Source organism: Mauremys mutica, chromosome 13 (genome assembly GCF_020497125.1).
Source record: "Mauremys mutica isolate MM-2020 ecotype Southern chromosome 13, ASM2049712v1, whole genome shotgun sequence".
Taxonomy (NCBI): domain Eukaryota; kingdom Metazoa; phylum Chordata; order Testudines; family Geoemydidae; genus Mauremys; species Mauremys mutica.
The window spans coordinates 120,163-139,896 of NC_059084.1; the positions used below are offsets into that span (position 1 = coordinate 120,163).

At 45.2% G+C, this 19,734-nt stretch overlaps 2 protein-coding genes across 2 annotated transcripts in view; both read right to left on the reverse strand.

The window, feature by feature from the left end:
* The window catches only part of LOC123348667 (proton-associated sugar transporter A-like), a 29,355-nt gene extending 26,904 nt beyond the window's left edge, over positions 1–2,451 (reverse strand). Inside the window, exons 1-2 of the mRNA XM_044986262.1 lie at positions 1,903–2,451; positions 247–400 (exon numbers count right to left, since the gene is read on the reverse strand). Coding sequence (XP_044842197.1) covers positions 247–400; positions 1,903–2,127 — 379 coding nt within the window. The 5' untranslated portion in view covers positions 2,128–2,451. The remainder of the gene's footprint in view (positions 1–246; positions 401–1,902) is intronic.
* A 4,854-nt stretch (positions 2,452–7,305) lies between these two features.
* Positions 7,306–19,734, reverse strand: part of CCNDBP1 (cyclin D1 binding protein 1) — a 111,387-nt gene continuing 98,958 nt past the window's right edge. The window contains exons 12-14 of the transcript XR_006573231.1: positions 12,834–13,024; positions 9,080–9,164; positions 7,306–7,651 (exon numbers count right to left, since the gene is read on the reverse strand). The gene's annotated coding sequence lies outside the window, so the exon portion shown is untranslated. The remainder of the gene's footprint in view (positions 7,652–9,079; positions 9,165–12,833; positions 13,025–19,734) is intronic.

A 19,734-nucleotide genomic window follows, 5' to 3' on the forward strand; every position in this document is an offset into this window, starting at 1 on the left:
TCATTTCTGGCAGAAAATATTCTAGTTATAGAAGAAACATAAGAGACTTTCTGGAGTTTGGAATACTATCAGTCACCTCCGTGGAGAAAATTAGGACCCAGTTAGTCAGTAGTCCTAGGCAAGGGACAACCACAATAGATCAAACACTTTAAAATATTAATCTAAACTGATTCTTAAACCATTTTCTTCTGAAGGAAAATATGATTACTTTCATGGTAAAAACAACATGACACTGTGCAGGTTTACCTAAGAAGTGGTTGATGCAGAGATTACACAGAGTCTTGGGCATGTGGCAGATGGTTGAACAAAGAAGTTTCATGGAAAGTGATTGCTCAGACATCTCACCTGATCCATTCAACTCACTCTCATACTTCACACCATTCAGCAAAATATTAGCAACCTGCACCATAAGAACTCCAAATCAGAAAACAACATAAAAACAAAGCTGTGTTATATTACATTTCTTTGCGGTCACTGAGAGTGTTGCCATAAAAAGTAAACATTGAGAATAAAGATGAATCTAGATTCAGTGGGAATGCAAGCAATGGAGTAAATAAGTTAATCATAAAATGCAAAGTAGTGTTCTGTGCACTGTTCTGGCTTTCAGTGGATTTGAAACAAGTATCTTTCACTCTTTTGGATTTCTTTGGGAACCAAATTTAGTACTGGCATAAGTGGACATGAATCCAACTGAAGTGAATAGGAGCTGTACTCACAACAGGGCTGCATCTGGCCGCAGGAATACTAGGGGTGGTGCAGACAAAAGGACCTCCTTTAATTTACACACTCATGTTAGTTGCTTTTCCTACCATTCTCTACACAATGGAGTGAAATCCTGGCCCCACTGAAGGCAGGAAAGCTAGGATTTTACTCATAGTGGTAAATTCCACTCATTTTGCACAGCTACTGAATGTCTAGTTGGTGCACGTTAAAGTACTTCCTATTCCCTCCTGCACCTTTTAAGACCAACTTACATCTAGCAGTAATTTACACCACCATTTATTTCACTCCTGAATTTTGCCAAAAGATTTACATGGGTGTTGCACCTGCTAACCTCAGGCTATTTTTGGCTGAGATTGGCTCATGTTTACAAAGGGCTGCCGAATGCGTTCCCCTATACAAAATGAGCTCATTCACGAGCCTGAAAACAGAAATATGATAGCAAAAAATATCTATGTTAAACATGTTTCAAAACACAAAATGTATAACTGGGTCAAAAGATAGCAAAATAAACATACATAACAGGACAGTTGCCTCATTTCTGCTCCCGTTATGTACCAGCATACAGAGGTCCCTGGCCTCCTGCAGATTCCTCCTGTAGAAACCACTAGGTTTGGGGACAGTCTTTTCCCAGGAGCTGGAAAATCTCACTTTCCCTGATGAGAACATGGGTAGTAATCTTCTTGAGGGGATGGTCACAGCAAAACACACCTCCACCCACCATTACTTTGGTTATCATTTCATGGGCTGTGAAACAATTGTGGCTAACATTATTAACCTCAGAAATGCTGGTGCAGATAATTTGCCTCTACACCTTGTGTGATATTGTCTGAGGAAATAATGAGGGAAAAGGCCCACATTATTCCCTGGCAGAGAGTCCGAGTCATAAATAATTTCCTGCAATCTCTTACAAATGTTTGTTCCCTAAATCCTCTCCCTCTTATTAATAGACTCATATGATGAGTTCATATATTGTATTCCCATCATAGCTTTCATAAACAAGCTGTTACAAAGAGCCCTTAATCACAAGTGTGCATAGACAAACAAAAAAAAGTCAGTCATTATGATAAAAGTATATATTTAAGCATTTTTAAATAAAAGGTAAAACTATTTAAAGAGATTAAATGAATGTTCAAATTACATGGTCATGACATTGTTTCTGGAGATATTTTCTCCCCTTACCTGTTGGCTGAAGGTTACATTTCTTCTCCTGCTACTTTCTGGACAATATCCTGTGACAACATCTGGAATGGCCAAGGTCTGAGGCCTTTTCAGAATCCCTACTGATCGTGGCTTTATTGCAGCCAGTGAACCCACCCTTAGTGCATCTCCATCTGGCCCTGGATTTACAGAATTCTCCCCTTGGTCCAGGATTCCATTTTCTTGACAGTAAAAACCTTCTGGCATCCTGGGAAAACTGACACTGATTGCCTGTCTGGGCAAGCTAGCTGGGATTGCTAAATAGCCATCATACCCTCCTGTGAAGCAGTCTATGAGTACACTGTCAATATCTGAGGTCCCAAATGATGATGCAAATTCATTAATTCCTGTCAAGGAGTTGTCTCTGCTGTTAAAACTGCCATATTTAGGTGTGAGTGGGCACACTCACACCTAAAGTCCACCAAAGTCCAAGGGGAAATTGGACTTGTAAAACTGAGATTTTCATTTACACCTTCCTCAAACAAAAGAGGTGGAGAAGGAGGAAGAGGAAGACTTGGACTCTTCATCACTTTTTTCTTCTTGCTAAAAGACTGCAGTGGTCTTTCTGCAGTCTTTTAGCAAGAAGAACCCTAACCCTAACCCTGACCCCTAACCCCTACCCTGACCCAACCCCAACCCCCTAACCCTAAACCCTCACCCCAACCCCACCCCTAACCCTGACCCTTCACCCTGACCCTACCCCTAACCCCCACTCTGACCCCCGACCCTAAACCCTAACCCTAACCCCTAATCCTAACCCTATCCCTACCCCTAACCCCACCCTCACCCCAACACCTACCCCTTCCCCTCCCCCTAACCCTGACCCTCACCCCAACCCTAACCCCTAACCCTGACCCCAACCCTAACCCCTAACCCTGACCCTAAACCCTCACCTAACCCTAACCCTAAACCCTAACCCTGACCCTCACCCCTGACCCTCACCCCTGACCCTAAACCCAACCCTAACCCCTGACCCTGACCCTAAACCCTACCCCTAATCCCGACCCTCACCCCCACCCTAACCCTACCCCTAAACCCTAAACCCTAACTCCTACCCTCACCCTACCCCCTGACCCTCACCCCTACCCCCTGACCCCTAACCCCTCACCCTACCCCTAACCAACCCTACCCCTACCCCTCACCCTAACCCTAACTCTTAACCTTAACCCGAACCCTCAACCTACACCGAACACTACCCCTACCCCTCACCCTAACCCATACCCCTAATCCAACTCCTAACCCCTACCCTCACCCCAACCCCCAACCCTAAACCTGAACCTGACCCTAACCCTCACCCTCACCCCTAAACCCGACCCTAGCCCTGACCCTGACCCTAGCCCTCACCCTAAACCCTAACCCTACCCTAAACCCCAACCCCTGACCCTAACCCAACCCTCACCCCTAAACCCCAACACTGACCCTAAACCCTCACCCTAACCCCTACCCTCACCTTCACCCCAACACCTAACCCCGAACCCTCACCCTACCCCTAACCTAACCCTACCCTACCCCTAACCCTAACCCTCGCCCTAACTCTAAACCCTAATCCTAAACCCTAACCCTAAACCCAACCCTCACCCTAAACACTCACCCTAACCCTAACCCACCCTGTCCCTGACCCACCCTGACCCTAACCCTAACCCCTACCCCTGACCCCGACCCCCAACCTCACCCCAACCCCTAACCCCTAACCCCGGACCCTAGCCCTCGCCCTAACCCCTAACCCCTAACCCCCAAACCCCAACCCTAACCCCTCACCCTAAACCCAACCATAAACCCAACCCTACCCCCTACCCCTCACCCTAAACCCTAACCCTAAACCTAACCCACCCTAACCCCAAAACCCCAACCCTCACCCTGACCCTCACCCTAAGCCCCTTACCCCAACCCCAACCATAACCCTAACCCCTAACCCCACCCCTTACCCGAATCCTATCCCTCCCCTAACCCCTAACCCTAACTCTAACCCCTAACCCTTCCCTAACCCTACCCCCAATCTCTGACCCTGTCCCTGACCTACCCCTAACCCCTAAACCCAACCCTGATCCCTTACCCTAACTCTAAACCCTAACCCCTAAACCCTAACTGTACCCCTAACCGTAACCCTTGCCCTGACCCTAACACTCACCCTCACCCGAACCCTGACCCCTAACCCCAACCCTACACCTGAACCCTAACCCTGCCCTCCCCCTTGCCCAGACTCCTAAACTCCAATGCCCAACCTACCCCCTACCCCTGACCCAACCCTAACCCCCGACCCTATCCCTCACCCTAACCCTTATCCCTTAACCCCCAACCCTGACCCTAAACCCTAACCCAACCCCTGACCCCATCCTTACCCCACCCCTGACCCCGACCCTAACCCTCATCCAACCTTCACCCTCCCCCTGATCCTGACCCCTAAACCCCAACCTTAAACCCTACCCCTTACCTGTAACCAAGACCCCGACCCCAACTCCAACCTTAAACCCTGACCCTAATCTCTCAACCCCAGACCCTAACACTGACCCTCACCCTTACCCCAACCCCCAACCCTAAACTCCAACCCTACCCCTTAACTCCTACCCCTAACCCCCAACCCCTTAACCCCAAGCCCCCTACCCCCAAACCTAAGGCCTCTAAAGCCCTTAGCCCTAACCCCCTAAACCTACCCTCTCCACTCTCCCTCGGCCCCGACCCCTAACCCAACCCTAACCCCTTCACCCCGACCCCTGACCCTAACACCTACCCCTGACACCTTGACCCCTTATACCGACCCTTAACCCTAACCCAACCCTCCCCCTGACCCCTAACCCGAAACTCCTCCCCCTCAACCCCAGCCCCCTTACCCTTACTCCTACCCCAACCCTAAACCCTGACCCTCACCCCTAATCCCTAACCCATCCCATGCAAACAAAAAGCATCTCCCTGCTCCCAGGGAGAGCTGTGGCTATTCAGACACTTGATAGAGTCATAATGTAAGGAAAACTGTCACCTGCTCCTCCCCCTCTGCTGTCACCACCAGGCAAGACTCTTGGGCTACTCAGCTCTACTGCTAAGTGGGATGTCCAGGCTGCTCAGGTTTTGTCCTTCCCGCTCCTCCTGTGGCTGGGCTGCTCCACTGGCTTGGATGAGTCCTCTGCAAGCACAGCAAATAACCACACACAAAAAAAAGCTATCACTACCCAAAAACCTGTGCTGTGAGGTCCTGCCCTCCAGCTCCCATCCACACTACAGCACACACACTAGATTAACAGAGACACAGTGAACAATGATGGGTCACTTAGCTGGTCAATCCCCAACACTTTAACACCATGTAGCTAACATGATCCCACCCCCTCTGTTAGCAGATTTGCCCATTACTTTGGGGTATGCTCATTTATTAGGGTTACTCTTCTGGGGAGTGGGTTTCTGTAATTCTATCGTGTTGTCAGACAGAGCTCTACTTCTGCAAGTTCCCTCCCAATGGAGTGTCCAGTCCCAGAATCAGACGAACACACACACATTAACAGAGTGTGTCTGAGAGGACCAGATTAATCAGCACTCCCACGCTGATCCTTTATATGTCCCTGGACTCAGTAGGCTGGGTTGAGCAGCACTTTCAAGCTGCCACCCTCATATGCCCCAGGTTCAGCACATCCCTATCCCCACTTTCATGTTACAATTGTTCTGGTAGTAACCCACTTGATAAGCAAACCCCACAGGATTTTTGGGCACTGCAGGGTAATGGGTTGGATCACAGAAACCCCCTTGGGGCTGCCAACTGATGTGCAAGACTACTTCTGACCATGCTTTCCCTGCCAGCTTGGGATTCTAGCACCTGTCTTGTTGAGCCAGACACACCAGTCTGCTCCAACACTGACCCAGGGTCTGAACCGTGTGTCCCAAAGCTGCAGACTTAACTGAAAGCAATTTAAGAAGTGTTCCTGTCTTTAACACTCAGATGCCCAACTCCCAATAAGGTCCAAACCCCAAATAAATCCATTTTACGCTGTATAAAGCGTATACAGGGTAAACTCATAAAATTGTTCACCCTCTATAACATTGATAGAAAGATATGCATAGCTGTTTGCCCCCCCCCAGGTATTAATACATACTCCAGGTTAATTAATAAGTAAAAAGTGATTTTATTAAATATAGAAAGTAGGATTTCAGTGGTTCCAAGTAGTAACAGACAGAATAAAGTGAATTACCAAGTAAAATAAAACAAAACACGTCTGAGTCTAATACAGTAAGAAAACTGAATACAGACAAAAATCTCACCCTCAGTGGTGTTCCAGTAAACTTCCTTTTACAGACTAGTCTCGGTCCAGCAATCACTCACCCCCCCTGTAGTTACTGTCCTTTGTTCTCATTTCTTTCACCTATCCTTGGGGGTGGAGAGGCTAGTTCTTGAGCCAGCTGAAGACAAAATGGAGGGGACTCCCAGGGGTTTAAATAGACTCTCATGTGGGTGGAGACCCCCTCCCCTCTCCTATGCAAAGTCCAGCTCCAAGATGGAGTTTTGGAGTCACATGGGGAAGTCACATGTCCATGCATGACCCAGTTTTTATAGGCAGCAGCCATTAGACTTCTTGTGTGGATTGGAGCTTTCCAAGATTCAATTGTCCTTTAAGTGTTTCTTGATTGGGCACTTACTTTGCACATTCCTTTCTCAAGAAGCTGACCAAATGCTTTACTAAGGCCACTTAGAAATCAACCAAGTACACAGCCAATATTCATAACTTTGAATACAACAATGATACATGCATACAAATAGGATGAATAGATTCATTAGATCATAACCTTTACAGAGATATGTTACATGGCATATGTAGCATAAAACATATTCCAGTTGTGTCATATATATACATTCATAAGCATATTTCCATGAAGACTTATGGGGTGCACCATCACACAGGGATCTTTAGCTTAGGTATGAGGAGCGTTGCTGCAGAGCAAATGAGGAAGCCAAAACACACCCATGAGTGGGGGAGAGAGAGAGAGAAGCAACCAGCTTAACCATGAAAGTTATTTATTGCCAAGTAATAACCATAGGGGAGCCAAACAAAACAATTATAATATTAAATCTAACTTAAATTTGATTATAAAAGTCAGGTTTAGAAAACTATAACTGATCACACAAGTCAGAGTCAGAAGACTGTACTGAAAGAGAGAGAGAGAGAGAGTGTGCGCTGGGTTCTCACCACTCCATCAAGGGTCCCAGGTGGTGGTGGTAGCTGGGGGTCCAGACTGACAGGCAGAGCCCCCAGCACAATCATTCAGAAGAAGATGAAGTCCTGATGGAACTGATGCAGATTTTGGATCCAGGCATCAGAATGCTTACTTGAGCATGGGTAGAGGTTTGTGTAGGGAAAGAACAAATGGTTCAAGGGAGAACTCTAGATTTGTTTATTGGTAAACTGATGGCTCAAAGGAGAATACCAAAATTGTTTTGTTTAGGCTAGACAATAGGAACTAACCATTCCGTGCAGTTCTTGCCTTGGAATTTCTGCTCTCCATTCTGTATGCTAATAGAGATGCCTCCCTGTCCAATCTCTGATGCAAATGAGACTAGAGAAAGTTTCCTTAATCCTGCCAGGTGTGTGTCTTCCATCACTTTTTCATTGTTTTTTGTAAGTCTTTCTTCTGATCCATTTTGATTCAAGCAGAGGGTGGGCAGGGAAGGAAGGTCTTCCGTGAGTCAAACAGGCTGGGTACTGCGCCCTGGTTCCCCAAGAACATAGAGCTGACAGGTAACATCTACATGGGGCTATTGACAAAAACTACATTAAAAAGCTGCTAATAAATCACTGAGCAGATAACCATCAGCATTCTCAAACTGGATGTCACAACCACTAAGGAGGTAACAAGGTTATTACAGGAGGTCACGAGTCAGGGCAGAACCATCCTCTGCCAGGTGAGGGGGGCTGAGGTGGGTTACACCAGTGGTGCACAAGCTGGGGGACTCACCTGAGGCTCTCTGGAGGGGTCACAAAGAAACTTTGCCAATAGGGGAATTCAAAGTCCTTTCAGACCTGTTAGCTACTATCTCCAATGCCTTGCCACTTCCCAGTGGCCGGTAGGGAAACCCAGGCCTGCCCTAGACACTGGGTTCCAGCCCAGGGACCCTGTAACAAGCAGCCAAAATCTCCACATGGTCTTACCCCTTGCTGCTACTGCTGCTGCTTCCTACTTATCTGGCTTCCCTGCTTTCTAGGTTTGCCAACTTCCTCCACTCAGGAAGCAGCTGCAATCTACTTCCCTGCCTTCCTGTAGCTGCTTCCCTCTGCTTTCAGCTCCTGGACTTTACACTGGGCCCTCCTGTTCCTGCCCAGGTGAGCCTTCTTCCAATTAATCCCTGCTCCCTGGATCCTCCTCCAGATGCAGCCTGTAGAGTTAATTAGCCAACCTGGCCACCTTAATACCTCCTAGTACTTTGTTAGGTGGTCACCCCACCACAAGGGCACTAAGTCTACTGTGAAAAGTGATATTTGCATGTTTGTGAATATCATGTTTCACAGACTCCCAGCCACCTAGCAAATCTACTGTGAAGAGTGAGATTTGTATTTTTCTTAATATCACTTTTTACAGGAGAGTTACTAGTACAGAGTTCTGCCAGCAGCAGAACAGAAGTAATGGTGGCAATGGGGCGCTAAGTCTGCAGTGAAAAATGATATTGACAAAGTTTCTTTGTGTCCCGCCCACCCCAGTATTAAACAGTAACTAGTTAAACATTTTTTCCTATTTTAACAATAATTCGATAAAAATGTGTTTTATCATTACTTTAAAAGTGGTTAGAAAAGGTAAATTCATTTTAAACAATAGGATTATAAATTTAGCATTTAAAATAGTGCTAAATATAAAAATCTGTTTTTTATTAATAATGGGGTCACTCTCAGATGCTTGCTGCCTGAAAGGGATCACCAGTACAAAAAGTTTGTGAACCCCTGCTCTAGTAACCACCTGGATCCAAGCTTACTCTGGGGAGGACATATTACACCCTGCCCCGGATATTAACTTCCCTATCCAGCAAGCAGCTATCTTCCCCTGCCCCCTGAACACACAGGTGGTCAGGAACCTTCTCTTGGTAACCCAGTTCCACCTAATACAGGAAGGACCTGTCTCCAGTCAGGAGGGCTGGACTCAAAGCTCTCACTGAACAGTTTCTCAGGGATGCTTGCAACTGCTCTGCTCCCACCTGGACTGTTGTTTCCTGGAGCCATCTATGCCAAACAGAATGGACTTCCCTGGTCTCCATCTTTCAGGTCTCAGCTCAGGTCCTCCTATGGCAGGAAATAAACCACAAAAGGAGAGTTATTGCCAGAGACCACAGGTGCCACAGGCTGATACTCTCACTTCTCTAAAAGGATCTGTCTGATGCTCCCCACAACAATACTCCCCCTACAGTCATAGCTACAATGAAGGGGAATAGTGTTCCTGTACTGTGAAAAACAGCATCCAAAAATAGTCGCCGCTCACAGGAGACTACTGACCCTCTTCCTTCTGTAGCTTGATCTATAGATTATGAATAAAAATTCCTAGTTGACAGGTTCTTGTCCCAAGATCAGCCCCAGTATTATTAAAATTATTATATAATTGGAAACACCGATGCGCACAGGTACAACACTCACACTATAGGAACTCATTTACATATAAATAATTTATTAATACATTTAGCAAAGTCACACAGTAAGGTAGATACAGATAATACAGAAAGTACATTGAAACATCCATACTCACACCATCCCTTGCAGCACAATCTAAAATGTTGTGCATTATCTTCCTCATCTTCACCAGTGGCCATCACTCTGGCCCCTCCCAAGGGCTACATCTCTCTCCCCTACTGCCCTGGGATGCCACTTTTATAATATGTTATGCTGATGGTACTATGTCTAATGAATATTCAATAGGGGTTTCTCCCCATTTCCTTGTTTGTATTTCCTCCCCTTACCAATGTTAAGGTGTCCTTCTTCTATAGTTTAGTGTATTTATGATTTCACTCAATTTCATCAATTTGTTGCCATGGCACTCTTGCAGTGGGATGTTCCATCCAAAACCTTCCAGAAGCTGGTGTCAGTTCATGTTCTGTGGCTGGCTCATGTCATTATGGACAAAATTCCCCCCCTACACTCTACTTCCAGTTCCCCAAAACTTACGAGTTACCCAAGTTTATCTATGCCAAAGTTCATAGGCCTCAAGCCTCATGGTAACTGCTGAAGCCAATGTCGTACAGGATACAGGCCTGTAGGTTCCTTGCATTACTGCTTCATATAATAAAGCAGAATATAATGTAAAGCAATTAATATAATAGAGGTAAGATGGCCCACTGGGCTACACTTCTCTTTATGCCCAAAGAGGACAGTCACTTGCTAGTAGGCTCATGTTCTCTGAAGAAAAACAAGATCAAGTACAGAGAAGGAGAAAATAGTGACCAGTGACTCAAACCCAGTAATGTGTAACAGGAGACAGGCAAGGGCTGAGCATCTCTGTTTACAGGCAGGTCACTCTCCTGGGAACCAATCTTCCTCCAGGGAAGACATATGCTCTGTTTTAACTGTTGGGCCTGCAAAGTTTTGTAGAAACAATAGTATCAAAGTAATTCTGTTGTGCAAAGTAAATGAACAAACAGTAAACACAGCACTGACATGACCAGCTTCAGTCATCTTCCCAGATAAAAAATGTTTAACCTTGTCTTAAAAGAAAAATACAATATACAGTTATATGATTTTTAGCCCTGGTTTTTAATTCAAATTTTAATTCAAATTCAATTTTAAGCCCCACCTTAACTACCAGTATAGGGCAATTATTATTTGAAATTTATAGCCATTAAAGAGCTTTGGTTACTGCTTGGAAACTAGTTTAATCTGACAGGTAATTTATAAGAAATTTATTAATAAAAACTTCCAAGGAAGCTCCAGATTACTGGAGGAAGTAATAATTACCAATAAAACCCAGTATCTTCATTTTAATTTCATGTGTTACTTTCCACATTATCTTGATTCATGAGAATTTTTGGCCACTTGTTTATATACTTAGTACGAATCAAGTGATTTTATGTACTTATGCAGCATTTACAAGCCCTGCCATAGCGACAAGGTTACTGACATAGAAAAGCAAACAGGGTAACGCACTGAAGTTGCTTGGCACTTCATAGAGCCCGCATGTCTCACACACACACACACACACACACCACCTACTAGTAAATGGCTATTGGAAAAATATCCTCTGCTTGTCTTGCCATCTGTAGTGTGGGACTGATGACACCCTCCTTCCTTTAAAATACTGTATGTGAATGAAAAGCCCCCCCAGGAGGTAATCAAGCTATTCTGATGATGCTAACACATGACCCCCAGTTCTCACATCCCTTTGAAGGCTACTTGTCTTGGTGCAGTTTGCAGCATCAAATTCTAATTCACAGTTACTTGGAAACTTGTTTATACTCCAGACTTTCCCTTCAGTGACTCCCAAAGGGCTCTGATCTCTAAGGGCAGAAATCTGTCCTGCAGACCGGGCCCAGACAGGGCTTAGCCTGCTCCTGCAAACACGGGGGCAGGGAAGCAGTGCAACACATGTTTGCAGCTGCTGGGGGAGGGGCGCAAGGGGGGAGGGGCAGGGTGCAGCTGGAAGGGGGGGGTGGCTGCATAGGGTTGCCAACTTTCTACTCACACAAAACCAAACACCCTTGCCCTGCCCCATATCCCACCCCTTCTCCGAGGCCCCACCCCATGCTCACTCCATCCCCTTTCCCTCTGTCACTCGCTCTCCCCATCCTCATTCGCTCACTCATTTTCACTGGGCTGGCTCAGGTGGCTGGGGTGCAGGAGGGGGTGAGGGCTCTGGCTGGTGGTGCGGACAGAAATTAGGAGTTCAGAGTGTGGGAGGGGGCTCCAGGCTGAGGCAGTGGGTTGGGATGTGAGAGGGGGTGAGGGCTCCAGCTGGGGTCGCAAGCTCTGAGGTGGGGCTGGGGATGAGGGGTTTGGGGTGCAGGAGGGTGCTCCAGGCTGGGACTGAGGGGTTCAGAGGATGGGGGAATCAGGGCTGGGGCAGGGAGGGATGATTGATGGCATTTGGGAGGGTTGATGGCGGTTCCCGGCCAATGGGAGCTGCAGGGGTGGCAGTTGGGACGGGGACAACATGCGGAGCCCCCTGGCTGCCCCACGCATAGGAGCTGGAGTGGGGACTCGCCGGCTGCTTCCCGGGAGCTGTGTGGCATGGAGGCTAGCAGGGAGCCTGCCAGCCCCACTGCAAGGCACCACCAACTGGACAGTCAACGGTCCAGTCAGCGGTGCTGACCAAAGCTGCCAGGATCCCTTTTCGACTGGATGTTCCAGTCAAAAATCAGACACCTGGTCACCCTATGGCTCCAGCTAGTGGGGGGGGAGGGTGGTCCTGGAGCACTCTGTCCCCCCACCTGGAGTTGGGAAACCCCCACATAACTCGACACAGCTGTTACAAACCAGCAGGCAGGCACAGAGCACGGCAGGCCTGGGGCCACAAGGCGCACATGTTCCTCTGTTCGCCTCACGCAGCTGCTCCTCCAACCTTCTCCCCATGGCGGCATCAACCACGCATCACGCCGCTTTTGCTTCTGGCCTCGGAACTGGAGGCCAGGAGAGACTAGAACTCCCATGGTGTCCGGAATGGCTGATGGGAGACGCAGGCCCGGGGGCACTACAGCTCCCATGGTTCCAAGGGGCCCGCAATTACCGATGGGAGATATAGGCTGGGAGACACTACATCTCCCACACTGCACTGCTTCACTTCTCCTCGGCCCACCCAGGTTCTCAACCCAGTTTTTGAATTTCTGGTGACCTGCTCCCTGTGACGTCATGTCACTGCAACAGACAGAGGGTGAGAGACACTCCCCCCCATAGCAGCAGGGTCCAGTTGTAACTGGGGGGGCAAGGTACCTGTGGAGGTGCAGTAAGTGCCCAGTGATCATCATTGCTTACCTTGGTGTCACACTAGCCAGTCTGCTGAGTGCTGGCAGGTCATTCTCACCGCCCTGGGTTTCTGATTCACTGGCTTTTCTTGGCAGAAGTTCTTCCTGGGGTTCAGTTTATCAATGGTACTTTTCTCTCCATCTAAATAACATTACCAGTAGTCCACAAGCTCCATTCAGGTGGTCCACAGATAGTTCCCTCTAAGGAATGCACACAAGAGAATGAAGGGCCACCCACCTAATTAGTGGAGCCATGCAGGCGTGGCTCCACTAATTAGGTGCCTGGACCCTGGAGAAAATGCACATGTAAGGTGAGGTGGTGGCCTTGCGGGGGTGGCGAGAAATAAGGGATAGGTGGGAGGGGGCAGTGGGATGAGAAGAGCAGGTGGGGGGAATTTGGGATGTGCAGGGCTGTGGTGGCCAGAGACAGGGGCGACTTTCCCTAGCTCCAGGGCTGCAGCTGCTGGGGAGAGAGAGCACATCCATCACATTAGACAGGTAAGACTACTGATATTAAAATATGAGTTGTGTGCTTTTATTTGTAGAACAAACAATGATTATTATAGGGGTGTTTTTTAATATAGTGCTTTCTTCCAAAGTGCTTTACAATAGTTAGCTAGCAGTACAAACAACATTTGGAAAGATCATTAAGTGGTCCACCGAGACCCTCAGCAATTTTCAAGTGGTCCGTGAAAATTTTTTTTTGAGAACTACTGGTATAAACCAGTGAAGGTCATATGAAAACAGTTATAGAAAGCTCAGCAAACTATAGTAAATGAAACTGTGGTACCAAAAAAAAAAAAAAACCTTGAACCCAACTGCTTGACAACTGCTTTCATCTTCCATTGCAGCTGCATTCTTTGAATGGGGAACAGTTTAAATGGAACAGTTTGAGAGAGGCCACTCTGTATAGTATTACAGAGGAAACGATGCAGCTTTTTTAAGGAAATACATTATTACGGATTACAAACTTGCCACACTTCTCTAAACCATTATTGCTGCTTTTGGGATCTATTGTGAAAATATAGCTTACTGTAATAACACTTAAATCTAATGCAACACTCACTGGAGCAACCAGACATGACGGAACTCAGAGGGCTTAGCTGTTATTTATGTTTGGTAATCTAGTCATCGTTTAAATTAAATAAAAAAAAAAAGGTTGGGGAAGCTAGTATTCATGTCCAAAGAAAGGAGTAGGTTGTGGTTCTTAAGGCATTTTATAGACAATAGACCCTGTCTTGCAAGCGTTTCCAGCACACAAGTTCCCTTGATCTCAATGCAAGTGCCACATGCAAGTTCTTTTTTGCAAGATTGGGCTCAATGTATCCTCTCCAGCTTGGTAGCTGCTACTTCATTTTACTAAACAGTCTATTTATTTTAAACAAATCATAATGTGTGTTACTCATTGGAGGAAGGCAGAGAGAGAGGGAGAGGGAGATGAGGGGAGGGAGGGAGAGAGAGCAAGACAACCATCATGCAATGAGTTGCCTTTGTGTGGCAATGTTCTTATCTTAGTTCTGGTAATGCTTTTATAATACAAGTAGTCCTAAGGAAGATCTCTGAACCTTGCCACATGTAGGGTTTCAGCTCTTAGCCAATAATTCCTTAGCTGACAACACTTTTTCAGTTTGCAGACCAGAAGTAGCTGTTGAAACAAACTGGTTACTCAAACTTCTTTAAAAAATTAAGTTACAGGAACTGTCTCAAACCCCGCACAACAGAATTTATAGCTAATGTTTGTCCCCTGAAACAGAGCGTGCAAAGAGAAGGATTTTTATTTACTAATACATTTAAGTTTTCAGGAGCAAGCTTTCAAGAATGAAATATAATTTGTAATAAAATCAAAGGGTTCTGATAGCTCCAACCTTTACAAATTCACTGTCTTGTGAGAGTGTTGGTGCATGTATATTTTAAGAAAAGTTGCTTCAACAGAAAAAAAAGGCAGATTAGTTGATAGAGCCAATTTAATAACTTCAACAGTGAGGGCTTTCATATTTTAATTTATAGGACACATAGTTCCAACAGTTTGTTTTAGTTCTGTACAACTACCCTTTCATTCCAATATTATTTTTCTACGTAGCAAAAATCAAGGATTTCCATCTGCTATTTATTTATTAATTAAATAAAGATTCTCAGAGTTGGGTAGAACAACAGCATCATCATCATAGAAGACATGCTTTCATAAATGAAAGCATGCTAAATGGACTATTTAACACAGTATTATATCAGGGAATCAGAAAGGCTATGCTACCTGCTTTTTTCTCCCTTGCAATGTAGTTAATTTAAATTATCTGGTCTACTTTTCTAAGTTTATTTCATGAATGTGCCAGAAGATGAGGTTCAAGTCTTGTTCTTTGATTAGTTTATTCAATTATTTTAAGTGGAAATTTAATATTTGAAATAAATATTTTTGGCTAGTTGTAGTATAATCATATTTGGAAGTCATTGACCAGTTATCACATCTAAAAATAGAATGCACAGTGTATGTTGCACCCGATAATCTGAAAAGTGCAGGCACATGCATGCACACATTATTTAGGGCATGGTTGCATTATGTAAACTTATAGTGAAAAACAATTTTTCAGAATTACTGTAGTTTTGTTCTAATATTTTGGTTATTCTACTTATACAGCCCAATATGCTGTTGGCTTTCTTGGCAACAAGGGCACATTGTTGACTCATATCCAGATTCTCGTCCACTGTAACCCCTAGCTCCTTTCTGCAGAACTTCTGCCTAGCCACTCGGTCCCTAGTCTGTAGTAGTGCATGGGGTTCTTCCATCCTAAGTGTAGGACTCTGCACTTCTTGTTGAACCTCATCAGATTTCTTTTGTCCCAATCATCTAATTTGTCTAGGTCCCTCTGTATCCTATTCTCTACCCTTCAGTGTATCTACCACTCCTCCCAGTTTAGTGTCATCTGCAAACTTGCTGAGGGTGCAGTCAGGGGCGGCTCTAGAAATTACGCCGCCCCAAGCAAGGCGGCGCGCTGTGCCGCCCTTCCCCGGTCCCGCGGCCGGGGCAGAAGTGTCTGTGGTCCCACGGCTCCGGTGGAGCATCCGCAGGCATGCCTGCGGGAGCTCCGTCCGAGCCGCGGGACCAGCGCACCCGCCGCAGTCATGCCTGCGGGAGCTCAAACGGAGCCGCGGGAAGAGGGGACCCGCCGCAGTCATGCCTGCGGCAGGTCCGCTCGTCCCGGGGCTCCGGTGGACCTCCCGCAGGCATGACTGCGGAAGGTCCGCCGGAGCCAAATGCCGCCCTGCCCCGACAATGCCGCCCCACGCGCCTGCTTGGTGCGCTGGGGTCTGGAGCCGGCCCTGGGTGCAGTCCACACCGTCCTCCAGATCATTAATGAAGATATTGAACAAAACCGGCCCCAGGACCGACCCTTGGGGCACTCTGCTTGATACCGGCTGCCAACTAGACATGGAGCCGTTGATCACTACCCGTTGAGCCCGACCATCTAGCCAGCTTTCTATCCACCTTATAGTCCATTCATCCAATCCATACTTCTTTAACTTGCTGGCAAGAATACTGTGGGAGACCGTATCAAAAGCTTTGCTAAGGTCAAGGAATAACACGTCCACTGCTTTCCCCTCATCCACAGAGCCAGTTATCTCATCATAGAAGGCAATTAGGTTAGTCAGGCATGACTTGCCCTTGGTGAATCCATGTTGACTGAGTCAGAGTTGAACATATTAATAGACACAGAGTCAAAAATAGATAGTCACTTATACTATACTAAAAATACTAACACTCTCTTCTCTAAATGGCAGATCTCCCTCGCTCTTTGCCTTATCCTATAACCTCTAGAGCATAATCCCTCCCCATGTCTTGAGATATTTTGCAACTAGAAATTAGAATTCAGGAACACAGGAAAAAGATGACAATGGGAAAGAATATAGCACCGCTTTCCCCCGCCAACTCTCCCCTTGTAATCACACACATTGATCTTGTGGGATATCCCCTAAGTTTGCCTATCACAGTTTGTTTGACTGAACCTTTTAAAGTAAAAATCTTGAGTAAAACAGTAAGTTCCCACTGGTTGTAATTCTATAGGTTAGTCATGATGATGATGATGCGCTAACGCCATACTTACTTGCCTTCTTGTAATTCTGGAGGGACTACACTTCCCTCATTTCCTCATCTATGATGAACTGCAGACTAATTGTGAGGCATTCACGTGACTTTAAAATTGCATTGCCAGTGATACGTAGATATCTTTAAAGTGCAGTTATAGGCTGAAATGTAATTCTTTAGAAATAATGCCTTTGAATGCCTGTATCCTTACTTCTTTTGTGTTCTGTGGTCCCTGTGTATCTGTCCAAATCATAACCACCTTGTTTACTGCAATCAGTCCATAGCCAATCTGTCTTTGGCAGAGTAAAACTGATTCTTTCTTAGTAATGCTTATCACAACTGCCAAGTAAGTTCCAATTCCAGGGTTTTTCTTGTTGGTGACAAGATTAAAAAACACAAAGAGCACAGGATGGTTTTTTTAAAAGTAAGAAGAGCTGTAGGGTTAATGGTCAGAAATATCTTAATTTTGACATTGAATTAAGGAAATGTAACAAGAATAGCTAGATAAACACAGAGGTAATTTATGCAACTCTCTATTATGGATTCCACAGAACAGGTCTGGATAATTCAAGTTAATTCTGTGTCCTGTGACTGAAATTAAAACTTTCTAGGAGCAAGGTGTACTGAGGTTTCAGGGGTTCATTTTCAGTCAGGGGCAGCCAAGGCTTTGTCCACCCTAGGATTTTTTTCACCAATAACTGACTGTGGGTATAGTGTCATCAGCGGACGCTATAGTGTAACTAGAACCCAGGCTAGAACTTTGCCAGATGGAAGACTATGCTGTCTTCATAGATTCCACGGCCAGAGGAGACCTTTGCAATCATCTTGTCTGACCGCATGTACAACACAGGCCATAAAATACCCCCAAAATAATTTTTAGAGTATATAATTTAGAAAAAACAATCCCATCTTGATTTGAAAATTGCTGGCGATGGAGAATCCACCATGACCTTTGGCAACTTGTTCCAACAGTTAATTACCCTCGCTGTTAAAAATGTACGTCTTATTTCCAGTCTGAATTTGCCTAAATTCAATTTTCACCAATTGTATTGTGTTAGACCTTTCTCTGAGATTGAGGAGCCCAATATTAAATATTTGTTCCCCATGTCTTACAGTACAGCATCCACTAGTCTACTGGCGGTGGAGCTGATGAACTGGAGAATTACTAAACTTGAAAAACCCTAATGTAGACATAGCCCTAGTGTGTACTGTCATAGTATTTACAGACAGAAAGGACATTAGTTCATCTAATCTTAACTCTTGTATATCACAGGCCCCTAAATTTTATCTAGTCACCCCTGTATTTAGGCCAATAACTTGTATTTGTCTTAAGCATTTTCCAGAAAGTCATCCAGTGGTGATTTGAAGACGTCAAGAGATGGAGACTTCACTACTTCCAGGTCCAGATTTCCAATCAGGCACAGTAGGCATGTGCCTAGGGGTGCCAGCGTTCTAGGGGTCTAGGAGGTGCCTCATCTCTCTAAAACTGTGTGCAACACGGTCAGCTGTAGGCAGAGGGGGATGCTGAAGATGCTGTGCCTAAGGGCGCATAAGGTGTAAACCAGGCCCTGACCACTGCCCTTGGGAGTTAGTTCCAATGGTTAATCACCCTCACAGTTAAAATGTGTTTCTTATTTCCAATTAGAATGTGTCTGGTTTCAGCTTCAAGACATTGGTTCTAGTTCTCCATTTCTAAGCTAGACTAAAGAGACCATTAATAGGTGGTATTTTCTCCCTGTGAAGGTATTATACACTGTAAACAAATCACCTCTTGGTTTGATAGTGTAAACAGATTGTGCTCCTTAAATCTGTCATTGTAAGGCATTTTCTCCTGCTCTCAAATAATTTTTGTGGTTCTTTTCTGTACCTGCTCCAATATTTCAACATCCTTTTTAAAATGTAGACTCCAGAACTAGATGCAGTATTTTAGTATCAGTCTCACCAACACTATGTAGAAAGGTGATTTTTACCTCTGCTCCTATTCACTGCCCCCCGTTTATACATCCAAAGATTGTGATATCCCTTTCGCCACAGCATCACACTGGAAGCTCATGTTGAGTTGCCTGGCCACTATGACCTCTAGATCCTTTTCAGAGTCACTGCTTTCCAGGATACTAATCCCTGTTCTGTAGGTATGGCCTACATTCCTTGCTCCTAGATGAAGAACACTGCATTTGGCTGTATTCAAATGCATTTTGTTTGAATGGGCCGAACTTACCAAGCAATTCAGATCTCTTTGTACAACTTCCCTATCTGTATCATTATTTACCACTTTACCAATATTTCTATCATCCACAGATGTTATCAGCAGTGCTTTTATATTTATTTCCACATCACTGCTATTCAACATTTTCATCATCAGGCCTAGTACTGATCCATGCAGACCCCTGCTAGAAGTACCTCTGTTTGGATGACAATTCCCCTTGACAACTATCTTTTGAGGTCTGTCAGCCAATTCTTAATCCATTTAATGTGTGCTTTTACCAATACTGTATAATGCTAATTTTTAAAATCAGAATGTCATCCAGTACTAAGTCAAATATTTTAGAAAATTCCATTACATCTGAACAGTTACCTTTATCATCCAAACTTGTAATCTTTTCAAAGAATGAAACCAGGTTGTTTTTTCCTGACAAGACCTATTTTCCATAGAAACTATACAGACTGGCATTAGTTATATTCCTGTCCTTTAATTCTGTATTAATTTAATCCCATAGCAATTTTTAAATTCTTTTGTCCAGGACTGATGTCAGGCTTATCAACCTATAGTTACCCTGGTCATTCTGCTTGCCCTTTTTAAATATTGCCACAACATTAGGATTCCTCCAATATC